The sequence below is a fragment of the Geotrypetes seraphini genome, chromosome 2 (genome assembly GCF_902459505.1).
Source record: "Geotrypetes seraphini chromosome 2, aGeoSer1.1, whole genome shotgun sequence".
Lineage (NCBI taxonomy): Eukaryota > Metazoa > Chordata > Amphibia > Gymnophiona > Dermophiidae > Geotrypetes > Geotrypetes seraphini.
Window position 1 is genome coordinate 226976975 of NC_047085.1, and position 14746 is coordinate 226991720.

General features: G+C 47.2%; 1 protein-coding gene across 1 annotated transcript in view; it reads left to right on the top strand.

Moving 5' to 3' along the window:
* ST13 (ST13 Hsp70 interacting protein) overlaps positions 1-14746 on the top strand; it is a 138375-nt gene that overhangs the window by 12407 nt on the left and 111222 nt on the right. The window contains 1 exon segment of the mRNA XM_033935085.1: positions 13950-14007. Coding sequence (XP_033790976.1) covers positions 13950-14007 — 58 coding nt within the window.

Here is a 14746-nt window from a genome sequence, read left to right on the forward strand (position 1 = left end):
TTGGGTTGGGCAGACTCGATGGACCATTCGGGTCTTTATCCCAGGACAAGCAGGCAGCATATTCTCACACATGGGTGACGTCACCGACGGAGCCCCGCAGCAGACAGCCTCCAAAGCAAACTTGCTTGAAGATTTTTGAACTTTCAAGTGCTGCACCGCGCATGCGCGCGTGCCTTCCCATCCGAACTAGGGAGCGCATCTCCTGTGAGGATCCTCATTTCGTTATTTTCCGCGGAGCCAAGAAGACGTTTTTTTTCTTCAGCTCTGCAGCGAAATTTGCCTTCTACTCACCGCGGCTGTTTCTTTTCTTTTTAAAGTTCGGTCGCTTTGTGTCTCTCTTCTTTTCTTTTCTGTGTAAAAAAAAAAAAATTATAACTTGTTTTTTCTAACGCTCCTTTCGTCCGGTCGGTGAGCCTTGGGCCTAGACCCAACCGCTCACTTCATTCGACACGGACTTTATTTTTTCTATGTCCCGGCCTCTTACCGGGTTCAAGCGCTGTCGTCAGTGTAATCGGGTGATTTTTGTCACCGATCCTCACTGTCGTTGTTTGCAGTCCATTCACTAGAAGACTGTCGCCGCTGTTTCACTCTTACACCTCGAGCTTTTCATCGTAAGTGTGCCCAATTTCGACAAATTTTTGGTGAGATGGAGCAACCTTCGGACAAGACCTCGACTTTGGCCCCGGCAGCGGCCCCGGTCTTGAAAGCCTCGACTCTGACGTCGATGGGAGTCCTGGTCTCGAAAGCCTCGACCTTGGCTTCGGCTGGAGCTTCGGTCTCGAAGGCCTCGACCACAAACTTCCACTCCTGCACCAGCTTCGACGCCCTTGAAGGTCTCGACTGTGACCTCAGTGAAGATGTCCTCGGTGGGTAAGTCTCCTGTGTACCTAAGAAGCCACCAGAGTCCTCCTTGCGCCCTCCATCTAAGCATGCCTCCAAGATAAGGGAATACTCACCTTCGAGGTCGCCCTCTTTGGAGCGCACTGCTGCACCTACGAGATCAGATCCTTCTGTCTCGGTGCCAATGCTCGAGGACATGCTCAAGTCCATCTTGACCACTCAGATATCCTCCATCGTGGCTCCACTCTGCCTCGGGTAGACCAGCCTGAGACCCAACCGGATCCTCCAGTCCTCGTGTCTCGAGGCAGGTCTTGTGCTTCGAAGCGGTTGTCTTCCAGTGATTCTTCACCTGAGTTGCCTCGTTCGAAGCACCGCTCGAAGCATTCAAGGCATCTTGCTTCCAAGCTTCGTCATGAGTCCTCTGCAGTGCATTCTTCTCTGGATACCGAGACTTCTCTGCCTCGCTCTTCCACCTCGAAGCACAGGTCTCGACTGCACTCTGCCTCGACCTGAAGTCCATCCAGGTCGAAGATTCCTCCTTTGAAGCCGGCTCGCCGGGACTCTTCTCCTCCGGCTTCAACTCATTCTGTGCCTTGCATTCCAGGTACTTTTCCATCACGGAGCCTGAAGCGAAAACATTCTATGACTCCACCTCACAGTGCAGCTTCTTCTGTGACCATGCATCTCGAGTCTGAACCAGTCTCTCAATACTCTAGGGAGGCTTCTCCTTCCTACTTGGCGGCTCCGAAGTCTCGTAGTCCTTCTTCTGATGAAGCCTCTGATTCCAAGTCAACTTCCTTTGCCAAGTTTGTGTTTGACATGGGACAAGCTCTCAAACTGGACCTCCATTCAGACTCCAAATATACTCCTGAATATTTGGCAGACATGGAACTTCCTCATCCACCTAAAGAGTCTTTGAGATTGCCTATGACTCCAGTTCTTAAACAGACTTTCATTCGTAACATGGAGACTCCTTATTCCATCACTGCTATTCCATCTAAGCTGGAATCCCATTATCGCACTGTTCCCTGTAAGGGGTTTCAGAAGTCCCAACTCTCTCATCAATCCTTGGTGGTGGAATCATCTTTGATGAAAGCCCATCCTTCCAAGATCTATGCTGCAGTCCCTCCAGGCAGGAAGGGTCGTAATATGGATAAGTTTGGTCGCCATTTATACCAAAATTCGATGATGGCAAATCGTATTCATAACTATAATTATATTTTCACCAATTATTTCAACCATTTTCTCAAATTGTTGCCTTCCTTTTATCCAAAACACGTCTTTCTGAGTTCAAGCAAATCTCAGTTGAGACTCTTCATGATGCTTTGAATTGTCTTCCCGAGTCTCTGCCTTTGCTGTAGCCATGCGTAGAGTGGCATGGCTACGTATTGTTGACATGGATACCAATCTCCAGGATCGTTTGGCAAACCTACCTTGTCAAGGGAATGAATTATTTGATGACTCTATTGAAGCAGCCACTAAGCGTCTCTCAGAACATGAATGCTCTTTTGCTTCTCTCATTCGCCCTAAACCCAAGACTACACCAGCTAGGGCGTATAAACAAACTCCACGTTGTTACCCTCAGAAAACGACTCCTGCTTTTTCCAGGCCTTCACCTCGCCGTCCTCCGCAGCAGCAACGTCAACAGAAGTCACAAACTCCTGCTGCCACCAAGCAAGCTCAGTCTTTTTGACGTTCTCAGCTTGAGCATTCCAATCTCCCTCTTTCAGAATTCTCCTCTTCCCATAGGGGGTCGCTTGTCCAACTTTTATCATCAGTGGGAGCTCATCACCTCAGATCTCTGAGTTCTTACCATCCTATGAGAGGGATACTCTATTTGCTTGCTTCAGGTACCTCCAGATCACCCTCCAAGAGAGTGTCCTTCCAATCAGTCGAAACTTCCCCTTTTTCACAAAGCCCGGGCTCTTCTTCATCTTTGAGCTTTCGAGGAGATTCCTCTTTCCCAGCGGAACTTAGGATTCTATTCCCGCTACTTTCTAGTTCCAAAGAAGATGGGGGATTTGCGACCTATTCTGGACCTCGGAGCTCTCAACAAATTCCTAGTCAAAGAGAAGTTTCGGATGCTCTCTTTGCCGACCTTGTATTCCCTGATGGATCAGGGAGATTGGATGTGCTCGCTGGATCTCAAGGAGGCTTATACTCATATCCCCATTCATCCAGCCTTTCGCAAGTACCTCAGATTCAAAATGGGGAATCTTCATCTGCAGTACAGGGTTCTTCCTTTCGGCTTGGCCTCATCCCCCAGAGTATTCACAAAATGTCTGGTGGTGGTAGCTGCAGCTCTTTGCACCCAAGGTCTTCAAGTATTTCTCTACCTAGACGACTGGCTCATCAAGGCCCCCTCATTTCCAGGGGTTATTGCAGCGACCCAACAGACTATTATATTCCTCCAAAGTCTGGGGTTCCAGATAAACTTTCCAAAGTCTCAGTTAACCCCATCTCAATCTCTCCAGTTCATTGGGGCAACTCTGAACATTGTCCACCTGAGAGCATACCTTCCACAACCACGTCAGGATACCCTCATTCGACTTTGTCATCAGGTATCTCGTCTTCCATCCATTTCTGCACAGTCACATGGCTTCTACAGTTCACCTTCACATTCCTCAGTGGACCCTGGCATCACAATGACAACAAGCCACAGATCCACCATCTCAACAAATTACAATAACTCCTTTGTTGCAGAAGTCTCTCCGTTGGTGGATGCTCTCTTCCAATCTTTCCAGAGGCTTGCTGTTCCACAATCTTCCTCATCAGAAGGTTCTCACAACCGATTCCTCCGCCTACACCTGGGGAGCCCATGTCGATGGTCTCCGTACTCAGGGTCTATGGACTTCAACAGACCGTCAGTGTCATATCAATCTGTTGGAACTCAGAGCGATCTTCTATGCTCTCAAAGCTTTTCAGCATCTCCTCCACGACATGGTGGTTCTTGTTCGGACAGACAACCAAGTGGCCATGTATTATGTCAACAAACAGGGAGGTACGGGATCTCACTCCCTCTGTCAGGAAGCTCTGAAGCTGTGGCATTGGGAAATTCTTCACAACATCTTCCTCAGAGCTGTCTACATTCAGGGTCAACGCAACTGTTTAGCGGATAAATTGAGTCGTCTTCTACAGCCTCATGAATGGACACTCAATTCTCCCACACTTCATCAAATATTTGCCCGCTAGGGAACCCCCCAGATAGATCTTTTTGCGTCCCCCATCAACTTCAAACTGTCTCAGTTTTGTTCCCGCATTTACACTCCTCAACGTCTCGAGGCGGATGCGTTTCTCCTGGACTGGAGGGCTCAGTTCCTTTATGCCTTTCCTCTGATTCTCAGGACTCTAGTCAAACTAAAGTCAAAACATGCCACCATGATTCTGATAGCTCCTCGGTGGCCCAGACAACCGTGGTACTCCCTTCTACTTCAACTCAGCACCAGGGAGCCTCTGCTTCTGCCAATTTTTCCTTCTCTGCTCACTCAGAGTTAAGGGTCCTTGCTTCATCCCAATCTGTAGTCTCTACACTTAACAGCTTGGTACCCTTCTACATAACAGACTCTTCTCAATTTTCTCAGTCTGTTCAAGATATTTTACTTGCTTCCAGAAAGCCGTCCACTCGTCAATGTTACGGCCAGAAATGGACTAGATTTTCTGCTTGGTGTTCCACACGTCAGCTGCAACCAATGTATTCCTCCTTGGCATCTGTTCTGGACTATTTGCTTCACTTGTCACAATCTGGACTTCAATCTACATCTTTTCGAGTCCATCTCAGTGCTATTGCTGCTTTTCATCAGCCTCTGGAAGGGAAACCTTTCTCTGCACATCCCATGGTTTCCCGCTTTATGAAAGAACTTTTTAATCTTCATCCACCACTTAAACCGCCTCCAGTGGTTTGGGATCTTAATGTTGTTTTGACTCAACTGATGAAGCCTCCCTTTGAACCCCTTGACAAAGCTCACCTTAAGTATCTCGCTTGGAAAGCTGTATTTCTGATTGCCGTCACATCTGCTCGAAGAGTCAGTGAGCTACAAGCGTTGGTTGCGGACCCACCTTTCACAGTTTTTCACCACGACAAGGTGGTCCTCCGTACTCATCCCAAATTCTTACCTAAAGTGGTTTCAGATTTTCACTTCAATCAATCTATTGTTCTGCCAGTATTTTTTCCAAAGCCTCATTCTCATCAGGGAGAAGCGGCACTTCATACTTTGGACTGCAAACGTGCCTTGGCTTTCTACCTCCAACGCACTCAACCTCACAGAACATCTCCTCAATTTTTCATCTGCTTTGATCCGAATAAATTGGGTCGTCCTATCTCTCGAAGCGTACCATTTCCAACTAGATGGCTGCTTGCAACTCTTTCTGCTATGCTCAGGCTGGTCTTCCTCTGCAGGGTTGAGTGACGGGCCACAAAGTTCGAGCTATAGCGGCGTCTGTAGCTTTCCTCAGATCAACTCCTATTGAGGAAATCTGCAAGGCTGCCACTTGGTCCTCGGTTCATACTTTCACCTCTCATTACTGCCTGGATACTTTATCCAGGAGGGATGGCCATTTTGGCCAATCTGTTTTGCAAAATCTTTTTTCTTAAACTGCCAACACTCCCTCCATCCCATTTTGCTTAGCTTGGAGGTCACCCATGTGTGAGAATATGCTGCCTGCTTGTACTGGGATAAAGCACAGTTACTTACCGTAACAGTTGTTATCCAGGGACAGCAGGCAGATATTCTCACAACCCTCCCACCTCCCCTGGTTGGCTTCTTAGCTAGGTATCTGAACTGAGGATCCTCACAGGAGATGCGCCCCCTAGTTCGGGCGGGAAGGCACACGCGCATGCGAGGTGCAGCACTCGAAATTTCAAAGATCTTCAAGCAAGTTTGCTTTCGAGGCTGTCCGCTGCGGGGCTCCGTCGGTGACATCACTCATGTGTGAGAATATCTGCCTGCTGTCCCTGGATAACAACTGTTACGGTAAGTAACTGTGCTTTATCTGCCATCATCTACTATGTTACTATGAGTAAGAGAGGGGAGGGGAGATGCCAGACCTGGGATGAAGGGAAGAGAGACCAAACCAAAAAGAGGGGGAAGAAAGCAGAGGATAGGTGCTGGATAGAGAATGACACGGGGAAAAAAATCTGCCCCGTCACTGCCCCGTCCCCGGCCCACCATCCCCTTCACCGCCCCGTCACCGTCACTGCCATCCCATTTACCACCCCGTCACTGTCCCCGCAGCATCCATATAAGCCTCAGTACTGCAATATTTAGCTTATTCCTTCCTTATAAATCAAAGTTCTGGCTGCTGAACTAGAGAAAGAGATGTTCAGCAGCCAGGGCTTTGTTTATAAATTTTTATCAACACAACTAATATACTACTTTATCCTAAAAGAAAAAGAAAATAAATAGAATTTTTTTTTCTACCTTTGTTGTCTGATTTCTGCTTTCCTCATCTTCTCATTCAATTCCTTCCATTTTCTGTGTGTCTTCTCTCTGCGTCTTCCATTTGCTCTGTTACTGTGCCTCTCCCTTCGCTCCCCCATAGTCTGGAATCTGTCTTCCCTTCCAGTGTCTTCTCCCCACTCTGTCTTCCACATTTCCCTTCAGGGTCTGATCCTCTCCACCCTCCTTCAATGTCTGTTCTATTCCTTTCCACCACCACCCTTCTCTCCCTCCTTCACCATCTATTCCTTTCTACCACCCTTCAGCTCCTCTCGTGCGGCCTATCTATCTACCTCCCTCCCTCTTACTTTTGTGGCATGTTACAATGTAATTTGTGCAAATCGCTGGAGCCTGCGAGCTCGATCCCCAAACAATCTCGCTTCTGTGTTCCTATTTTCCCCATTTCTAATATCTCCCCTATGTATCTGGCATTGCCTCCCCCCATGTCCATATACCATTCCCATGGCATGTATGTCCCCTTTATGTCTCTGTCCCTATGCCCCCATGCACATAATTTCCCCTCTGTTTCTGTTACCTTCTTGTGTCCAGATTTCCCCTGTCTTCCTCTTCCACACCAATGTGTCTCTTCTCTGCAACCCCATCTAGCTTCTTTCCTTCTTTCTTCCCCCCCCCCCCCCCCGCTTCCAGCATCTGCCTCACCTGCCTGCCCTCCCCTTTCTTTCCTGCTGTGGGTTTCTTTCTCTCCCTCTTCATCCCCTTGGGCCAGAATCTCTTTCCCTCCCACTCCCTCCTTCCTAGTGTGAGCCGGGAACACCGTGCGGTCCAGCAGCCCCCTCCTGCCCGATTGCAGCGTTCAGTCAACTCCATCCCTCCATCTCACTTTAGATGCCGAGTTTGCCGGCTTTCTTTTTTGCCCAGCCGCACGCGTTCAAAAAGGTGCGCATGCGCGGCTGCTCTGTTGTTCAATCTTCTCCTCTGACGCAACCGGAAACAGGAAGTTGCAGCAGAGGAGAAGATTGAATAACTTGAGCAGCCGCGTAAAAAAGAAAGCCAGCAAACTCTGCATCTAAGGTGAGGTGGAGGGAGGGAGATGGCGGAATGCTACGATTGGGTGGGTGGGGGCTGCTGGACCGCGCGATCCTTCATTGCCTCACTGCAGAGACAAGTCCATTCACCGCTCCACGGGGCGATGAATGGCCTTGTCCCTGCCCCGCAGCGACCACTATTTTTTCTTTCCCCGTTTCGGCGGGTTACCCATGGCTACTCGCGGCTAGCCGCGGGTAACAATCACCGTGTCATTCTCTAGTGCTGGAATAATGGAGTTGAGAGAGATTAATGCAAGACCACAAAGGGAAGGGTACAAGAGGGAGAGATACTGCTCCAAAGTAGGTGGGCAGGGTGCAGGATGGCAGGAGAGATTGTAGGAGAAAGCCTGTACCTGGGGAAGGGAATACAGGAGATAAAGAAGAAGCTGGATATGGGGAGAGATAAGATGCTGGGCATGGAGGTAGCATAGGAACAGGGACACAAGGGGAAAAGTACTGGAGAGGAGAATAGAGACAGGGACACAGAAGAGAGATGCTGGATGAAAGGGTAGTTGAGAAAATGAGAGATGGTGGATCTGTGGATGGTGGGGTCCAATGCTACAGCTGCAGGGGAATAGAGATGAACAAAAGGAAAGATGCCAGACCTCCGGGGGAGGAAAGGGAAACAGAAGGGGAGGACAGAGATGGAATATGGTTAGCACGGAGAAAGAAGGAGAGCCTGATCAGAAGACAACCAGACCAACATGATTTGAAATGACCAGACAACAAAAGGTAGGAAAAATAATTTTATTTTCTTTTTTGTGATTACAATATGTCAGATTTGAAATGTGTATCCTTCCAGAAATGGTGTTAGACCGTGATCGTGAGCTAGAATTTAACAGAGAGAGGAAAAGTTTATTTTGTTTACACCACAGGAGTAGTGTGGGTAGGAGAGGGCAAAGGGGGTAAAGAGGCTATAAAATAAACCCATCAGGATGTTTGGAAAAAAACACCCAATTGGACAGGAAAATTGAATCGAAAAATTGATTCAGTAGACTGAATCAAATCAAATTTTTTTCCTGAATCAGGCATCACTAGTGAGTACTGTCTTTTCCAATATTTTTGAGATGAATATGAGGTTTGAGACAGGTCTGAAGTAGAGAGTTGCGCGGGGACAGAAATCCCACCCGTCCCCACCCGTCCCCGCCAAAATCCCACCCATCCCCACCCGTCCCCGTGAGGAATCCCTCCGTCCCCACCCGTCCCCGTGAGGAATCCCTCCGTCCCCACCCGTCCCCGCGAGGAATCCCCTCCGTCCCCACCCGTCCCCGCGAGGAATCCCCTCCGTCCCCACCCGTCCCCGCGAGGAATCCCCTCCGTCACCATCCTTCCCTATAAACTTCAGAAATAGTTATTTTATTTAATTATGCTACTGAATTAAAGGCTCTGGTAGAGACCCATTTACAAATAAGCAAAGAGACTATTAATTTGGAAATATTAATTGGGAAGAATACATACTTTGTAAATGGGTTTCTACCAGAACCTCTAATGTAAATATAAAATATAAATACTCAGCTGATGAGAACCCACAAACTGTCAGCTGAGGACTTCCTTTGCAGTTGGCCTGGGGTCCCTTTTGCCAAGCTTGGCAGGCAGCAGTAGCGTCCCTGAGTCACAGATGCTGGCACCTCAGTGGCTCATGGATGCTGCCAGCGACTGCTGCGCTTGGTGGAGGGGAGTTCTGACCATCTCTAGAGGAGGTCCTCTGCTGGCGGTGCTTGGGGATCCCCACCAGTCACAGCAAGGGCCAACAAGTACTTCAACACTGTAGAAATAAAACCAGAAATGCATTTCCTTTTCTTTTGAACACAAAACAAAGATATCTGCCATATACATTTCCCAAGGCAGATGACTCTATGCAATGTCACCTCGGTAACAAAATACAAAAATAGACAAATACACCCCCTCCCTTTTACTAAACCACAATAGTAGGTTTTAGCACAGGGAGTTACGCTGAATGCCTCGCGCTGCTCTCAATGCTCATAGGCTCCCTGCGCTAAAAAACAATATTGCGGTTTAGTAAAAGGGAGCCATAGTGCAAAATATAGACAGCAGATATAAATTCTCAAAACAGACACATTTTGATCACTAAATTGAAAATAAAATCATTTTTCCTATCTTTGCTGTTTGGTGATTTCATGAGTCTCTGGTTGCACTTTCTTCTTCTGACTGTGCATCCAATCTTTCTTCCTTTCTTTCAGCCTCCTGTATGTTTCCTCTCCTCCAGACCTCATTCTCTCCCCCAACTTTTTCTTTCTGTCTCCCTGTTCCCCCTTCTTTCTGTCTCTCTGTCTGCCCCCTTTCTTTCTTTCTCCGTGCCCTCCCCCAAGCCACTCGGTTTGCTGCCACCGCCATCGGGGAATAGTCCCCAAGCCACCGCTGTCCCAAGCTTTCCCTGCCGAAGCGTCGCGCTGACCAGCATTCCGCTCCCTGACGTCAATTCTGACGTAGGAGAGGAAGTTCCGGGCCAACAAGGCATTTCTCCTCATTCCATCCAGCCTGAGCCCCATCTCTCCTTGATCCAGCATTTCCCTTCTGTGTCTGTCAGAATTACCATTCCACCTATTTTCCAGCATCACCCTTCTTTGTGTCCATCTCACCTATATCCCTATCTCACCACTTTTTCAGAATCTTCATTTGTCTCTGTCCTTGTCTTTACCCCATATTCACCATTTGCCCTTTCAATGTCTTTATCTCCCCCCCCCACACACACTTTTTCAGCATTACTTCTATGTCTCTATTTCACCTCCTCTTCATGTCCCCTCTGTATCTCTATCCTTATTCAGAAGGTCCTGCTTACCCTTTCTCTTCTTTGTGTCACTATCTCCATTTTCAGCTTTCCCCCCTTTTCCTTTGTTAATGCACCCTGTAGCCAGAATCTTTCCACCCTCTCTCCACTCCGGCCCAGCCCAGTATGAAATATTTCCTTTTGTTTCTCTCCCCTCTCTCTTCTCCTCCCTCACCCACGAGTCCTGCATCTGGCCCTCTCCCTTCTACCTGCACCTGGCAACACCCCCCTGCTCGCGGCTCTCTTAAGCAACTCGTCAGCAGCGGTGATCAAGACAAGCTGCCGACATCGAGGCCTTCCCTCTACGAGTCCCACCTTTGTGGAAAAAGGAAGTTGAAACAAGCGGGACTCGCAGAGGGTAGGCCCCGACGTCAGAAGCTGCTGCTGAGTTGCCGAAGAGAGCCGCGGAGCAGGGGAAGGGAGAGGGAGATAGGAAGGCTGTAGAAGCTCCGGAGCATGACACCGAACCCGGCCAGGATGATTTCTTTTTCAGGCTGCTGCTGCCGCTGCCATCCCCCACCCGAAATGACAAAAAACAGCCTAATGCCCGCGTCGGGAAATAGCCATGCTGAGCAGTGAGCTCAGCACGTACACAGATGAAAGCCTTGCTTGCTGATTGGTCCGGCGGCACGGTGGGGCGGGGCCGCCGGACCAATCAGCAAGCAAGGCTTTCATCTGTGTACGTGCTGAGCTCACTGCTCAACATGGCTATTTCCCGACGCGACGCCAGACTTGTAAGCTGCATCGCCAGAATTTAGGTAGGTTGTTTTCATCCCCGTGGGAGTCCCGTGGGCAAGGGGGCGTCCCCGTGGGAGTCCCGTGGGTCAGGGGGGCATCCCCGTGGGAGTCCCGTGGGCCAGGTGGCGTCCCCGTGGGAGTCCCGTGGGCCAGGGGGGGAACCCGCGGGATCCCCGCGGGACCCGCGGGATCCCCGCGATCCCCGTTCCCGTGCAGACCTCTAGTCTGAAGCTGGTTGGGTTGTCTGGGTCCTTGATTGGTTTTTTTCAGGAGTGGTTTTACTATAGTTGATTTCCGGCTCTGTTGACCTACACCTGTCGTAAGGGACTCATTTATTAGGGGTAGAATGGATTCCAGGAATACTTCGTTTGTATCCAAGAGTGTAGTGGAGGGGACATGGGTCCAGGATTGAAGTCGTGGGGCATACGGAGTTGATAATGGTTTTAAGGTTGTTTAGGGAGATCGGTTTGAAACTGCTCAAGGTTTCTGTCTGGTGTGGATTGTTGACTTGAGTGGTCTCTGGGATGTTTGTTAGTGTTTTGGCCTCCAAGTCCAGATTTGCGCGTATCTTTGTTATTTTGTCATGGAAAAAAGTAGAGAGGGATTCACTGTCTAGGTTCATTTGCTGGGAATGCATTGGATCTTGGGATGAGGAGAATAGGTTTTTCATTATCGAGATGTCCTTCAATCTGTTTGGGATCGAGTGGTGAAATGTGCTTTTTTGCTTCATGTGTGGCTAATTTTGTTGTTTTGCAGAAGGTTTTTCCAGGTAGCTTTTTCCTCGGCGCTGAGAGTTTTGCGCCAAGTTTTTTCTGCTTTTCTGACTGTTCTTTCTTGTACTCTCAGGTCTTCTGTAAACCAGGATGAAGAGAATGGTCGTGAGTTAGGTTTGGTCACCTTGACTTTTGCTAGGTTCTCGTAAAGTGTTTTGATGCCTAGATACCAAGTCAGTGCCTTTTCTTCTAGGGAGCAAGATGTGGAATTTGTGCTTAGTTGTAGAATGACTGCTTCAGAATGACTAACTGACTAGCTTAAGGCTCTTTGAAATTTATTTATTAAAAGAATTTTTATGCTGCATACAACTATGCGGTTTCCATATCACATACATAAAATCTTTCCCTATGATGATCACATATAATATAGACATGTTTAAACAACATAATTAATCATCCCTGTAATAAACAGGGATAGAACGCAAATTCACTAACTTTCTAGTTATTGGGCTTCTAGAAACAAAACTTTGAAACATCCATTTATAACTAATTTGACCAACAACAAAGACAAAACCAAAACCATTTAGTAAATTATGTGACCATAGCCTCATCCACCTTTGCTATAAGTCTCATCTTACCAAACTCCCATTTCAGGTGAAGCTTTAGTTTGAGGAACTGGAGAAGTTTGTAAAGAATATTGGTGAGATGACGCCGCAGCAGTTACTTGAGGATAAGGTTGGTTCAGTAACTTGATCTGGCTACACCTGAAGAATTCTAGACAGTACAGACCAAGAAGTTGGGGCTAGATGCACCAACGATCATCGCTAAACTGGTTTTGACTGGTTTAGCGACCAATTGTATTTGCCGACCCGATACTCTAAAACAGACTCAACGAGTGGTTTTCCATGCGGTCCTACATTTTCTGATTCTGGCATGCAAATTAGGTCATTAATATTAAAACCAGGCTTCCGATTGATGCCCTAAACTTTCATAACAGAATCGGGTCGGTAGGACTAACCTGGAAAAGCCGGCAGGTCTGATGTCTGTCTGTTTTGGGTTGTTTTTTTTTTCTATGGGCACAGATGTGTATGTATAACACACACAAAATACCTGCCCCATAAAAAAAAAAATGCCATGTCAGTTCCATCTCCTTCCCAGGAATTGCGAACCCCCCCCCCAGTCAAAATTGGCAGAAGAGATGCCCACTATCTCTTGCCACTGTAGAAAACCCCCACCCTGGGAAGAAGGAAAGCCTGTCATTTTGCAGTGGTGGGCCTGAGGAGCAGGAAGGACTGGGTATCTCTACTGCTGTCAACTAATTTGCAGGTATGAGGGGTTCAGGGGGCATCCGGTGGCAGGAGGGAGTGGGCATCCCTCTTGATGATTTTTTTTTTTTGTAGGAAGGGGAACAGGGAAAGGTCAGTTTGGAGTGGGGGTTTCAGTGGGCAGGAGGGAGTGGGTATCCCTCCTGCAGATCTTGGCTGGTGCAGAGGGAGGGGTTTCCGCGGTCGCAGGAAGTTGTGGTCATCCCTTCTGCCTCCATTCTGGTTCCAGGGGAGTCGTCATGGACATTTTTAAAAAATGGGGCTGATATTGTGCGAATGCAAAACATGCGCATCTGTGTCATTAACAAAGATTAAAAAACTCCAACAGCTGAGTAGCAGGAGACTGCTTTGGGGCTTCCCCTGCTGCTCAGCTGTTCGGGCTTCCCCATACCGGCTTTACGCATGTTTGCAGTTGCTCTGAGCAGCTGTCTCACATTGAGCTGAGGGTTTCAACATATCTTCAACAATGACACCTAGATCCTTTTTCTGGATAGTGACTCCTAACATAGAACCCAGCATCACATAGCTAGCTATAGTTCGGGTTCCTCTTTTCCCATATGCATCCCTTTGCACTTGCTCACATTAAACATCCTCTGCCATTTTGATGCCTAGTCTTGTAGTCTCACAAGGTCGTCTTGCAATTTTTCACAATACTGTTATGATTTAACAACTTTAAACAACTTTGTGTCATCAGTTGTTGTCTTGTAATTTGGATTTGAAGATGGTGTATGACATAGCTTAAGACAGATCACATGGCCTTCCAGCATAAACTTTGAAACTTCCTGTTTTTCATTTTCTTTAATAAAAAACATATTTAACGTCAGCCTTTGTGTTCTCTTTATTTTTTTGCTGCTATTATAAAGTATTAACACTACAGGATTGAGAAGCCCCTAAGGTTCTCCTTGGAGAATCCCCATTCCTGGTGGATTGAGCCTGTCTGAATGTTGGAGCTGTGATCTGATAATTTCAACACTTTGTACCCTATTGAATGCATATGCAGTTGTAATAGCATGTTTAACTTGTAATTATGTGTGCTTCTACTAAATGCATTTTTTCTTTCTTAGCTTGGGAGGTGTTATTCCACCTGCTCATGATACAGCTTCTGCAAAGGAGACAACCAAGGTAAGCTGCAACAGTCATACACAGAAGGAAACCTACCCTTTGTGGATTTTTTTTTTTTTTTTTTTTTATTACATAAAAATGATACTTTTTGTTGTACATTCTCATTTCCAGCTGTGGGGCAGTTCTGGGATTAGTTTTTAGGGGTAGAGTGGTATGCAAGATGATGCAATTTGTGGGGTGGCAGTGCAGATTGATGATAATTATTAGGATTGGGTCAGCTAGGGATAGTGGAGCACCTGAAGAGGGCTTATTTGTGGCTTTGGCAGTTTTGGGGGTTGTGGCAGTTAACAGGGGTTGTTCTTGTGTATGGGGCAGTTTAAGGGTGATGGCAATAATAGTCAGTTTGTGAGAAATAGAGAAACATAATGGCAGTTAATAAAAGCCAATTCTAGTACAATCCCACTATATTCCTGGACAAGTGGGTTGTGCATCCCATGTTGTGAGACTGCTTGTAGGAAGCCTCATTTACATATTTTTCTGGCCCATCCCTCTTACCTCAGGACTGCCCTCTGGCTACCAGTTGCTTTTTTTTTTTTTATAATTTTGAATACATTACATTATCCAATAATTCAAAAGAAAAAGGAAATCACATTAAATCTATACATAATCAAATCATACATACAAAGCTCCTTTCAAGCCCACATTAATGGGGAGTATATCTTACTATTTTTAATAAAGTAAAGTTCAAGAAATACAAAGGATAATAATTCTTGGTTCATATTTAATGGACCCTGAATCA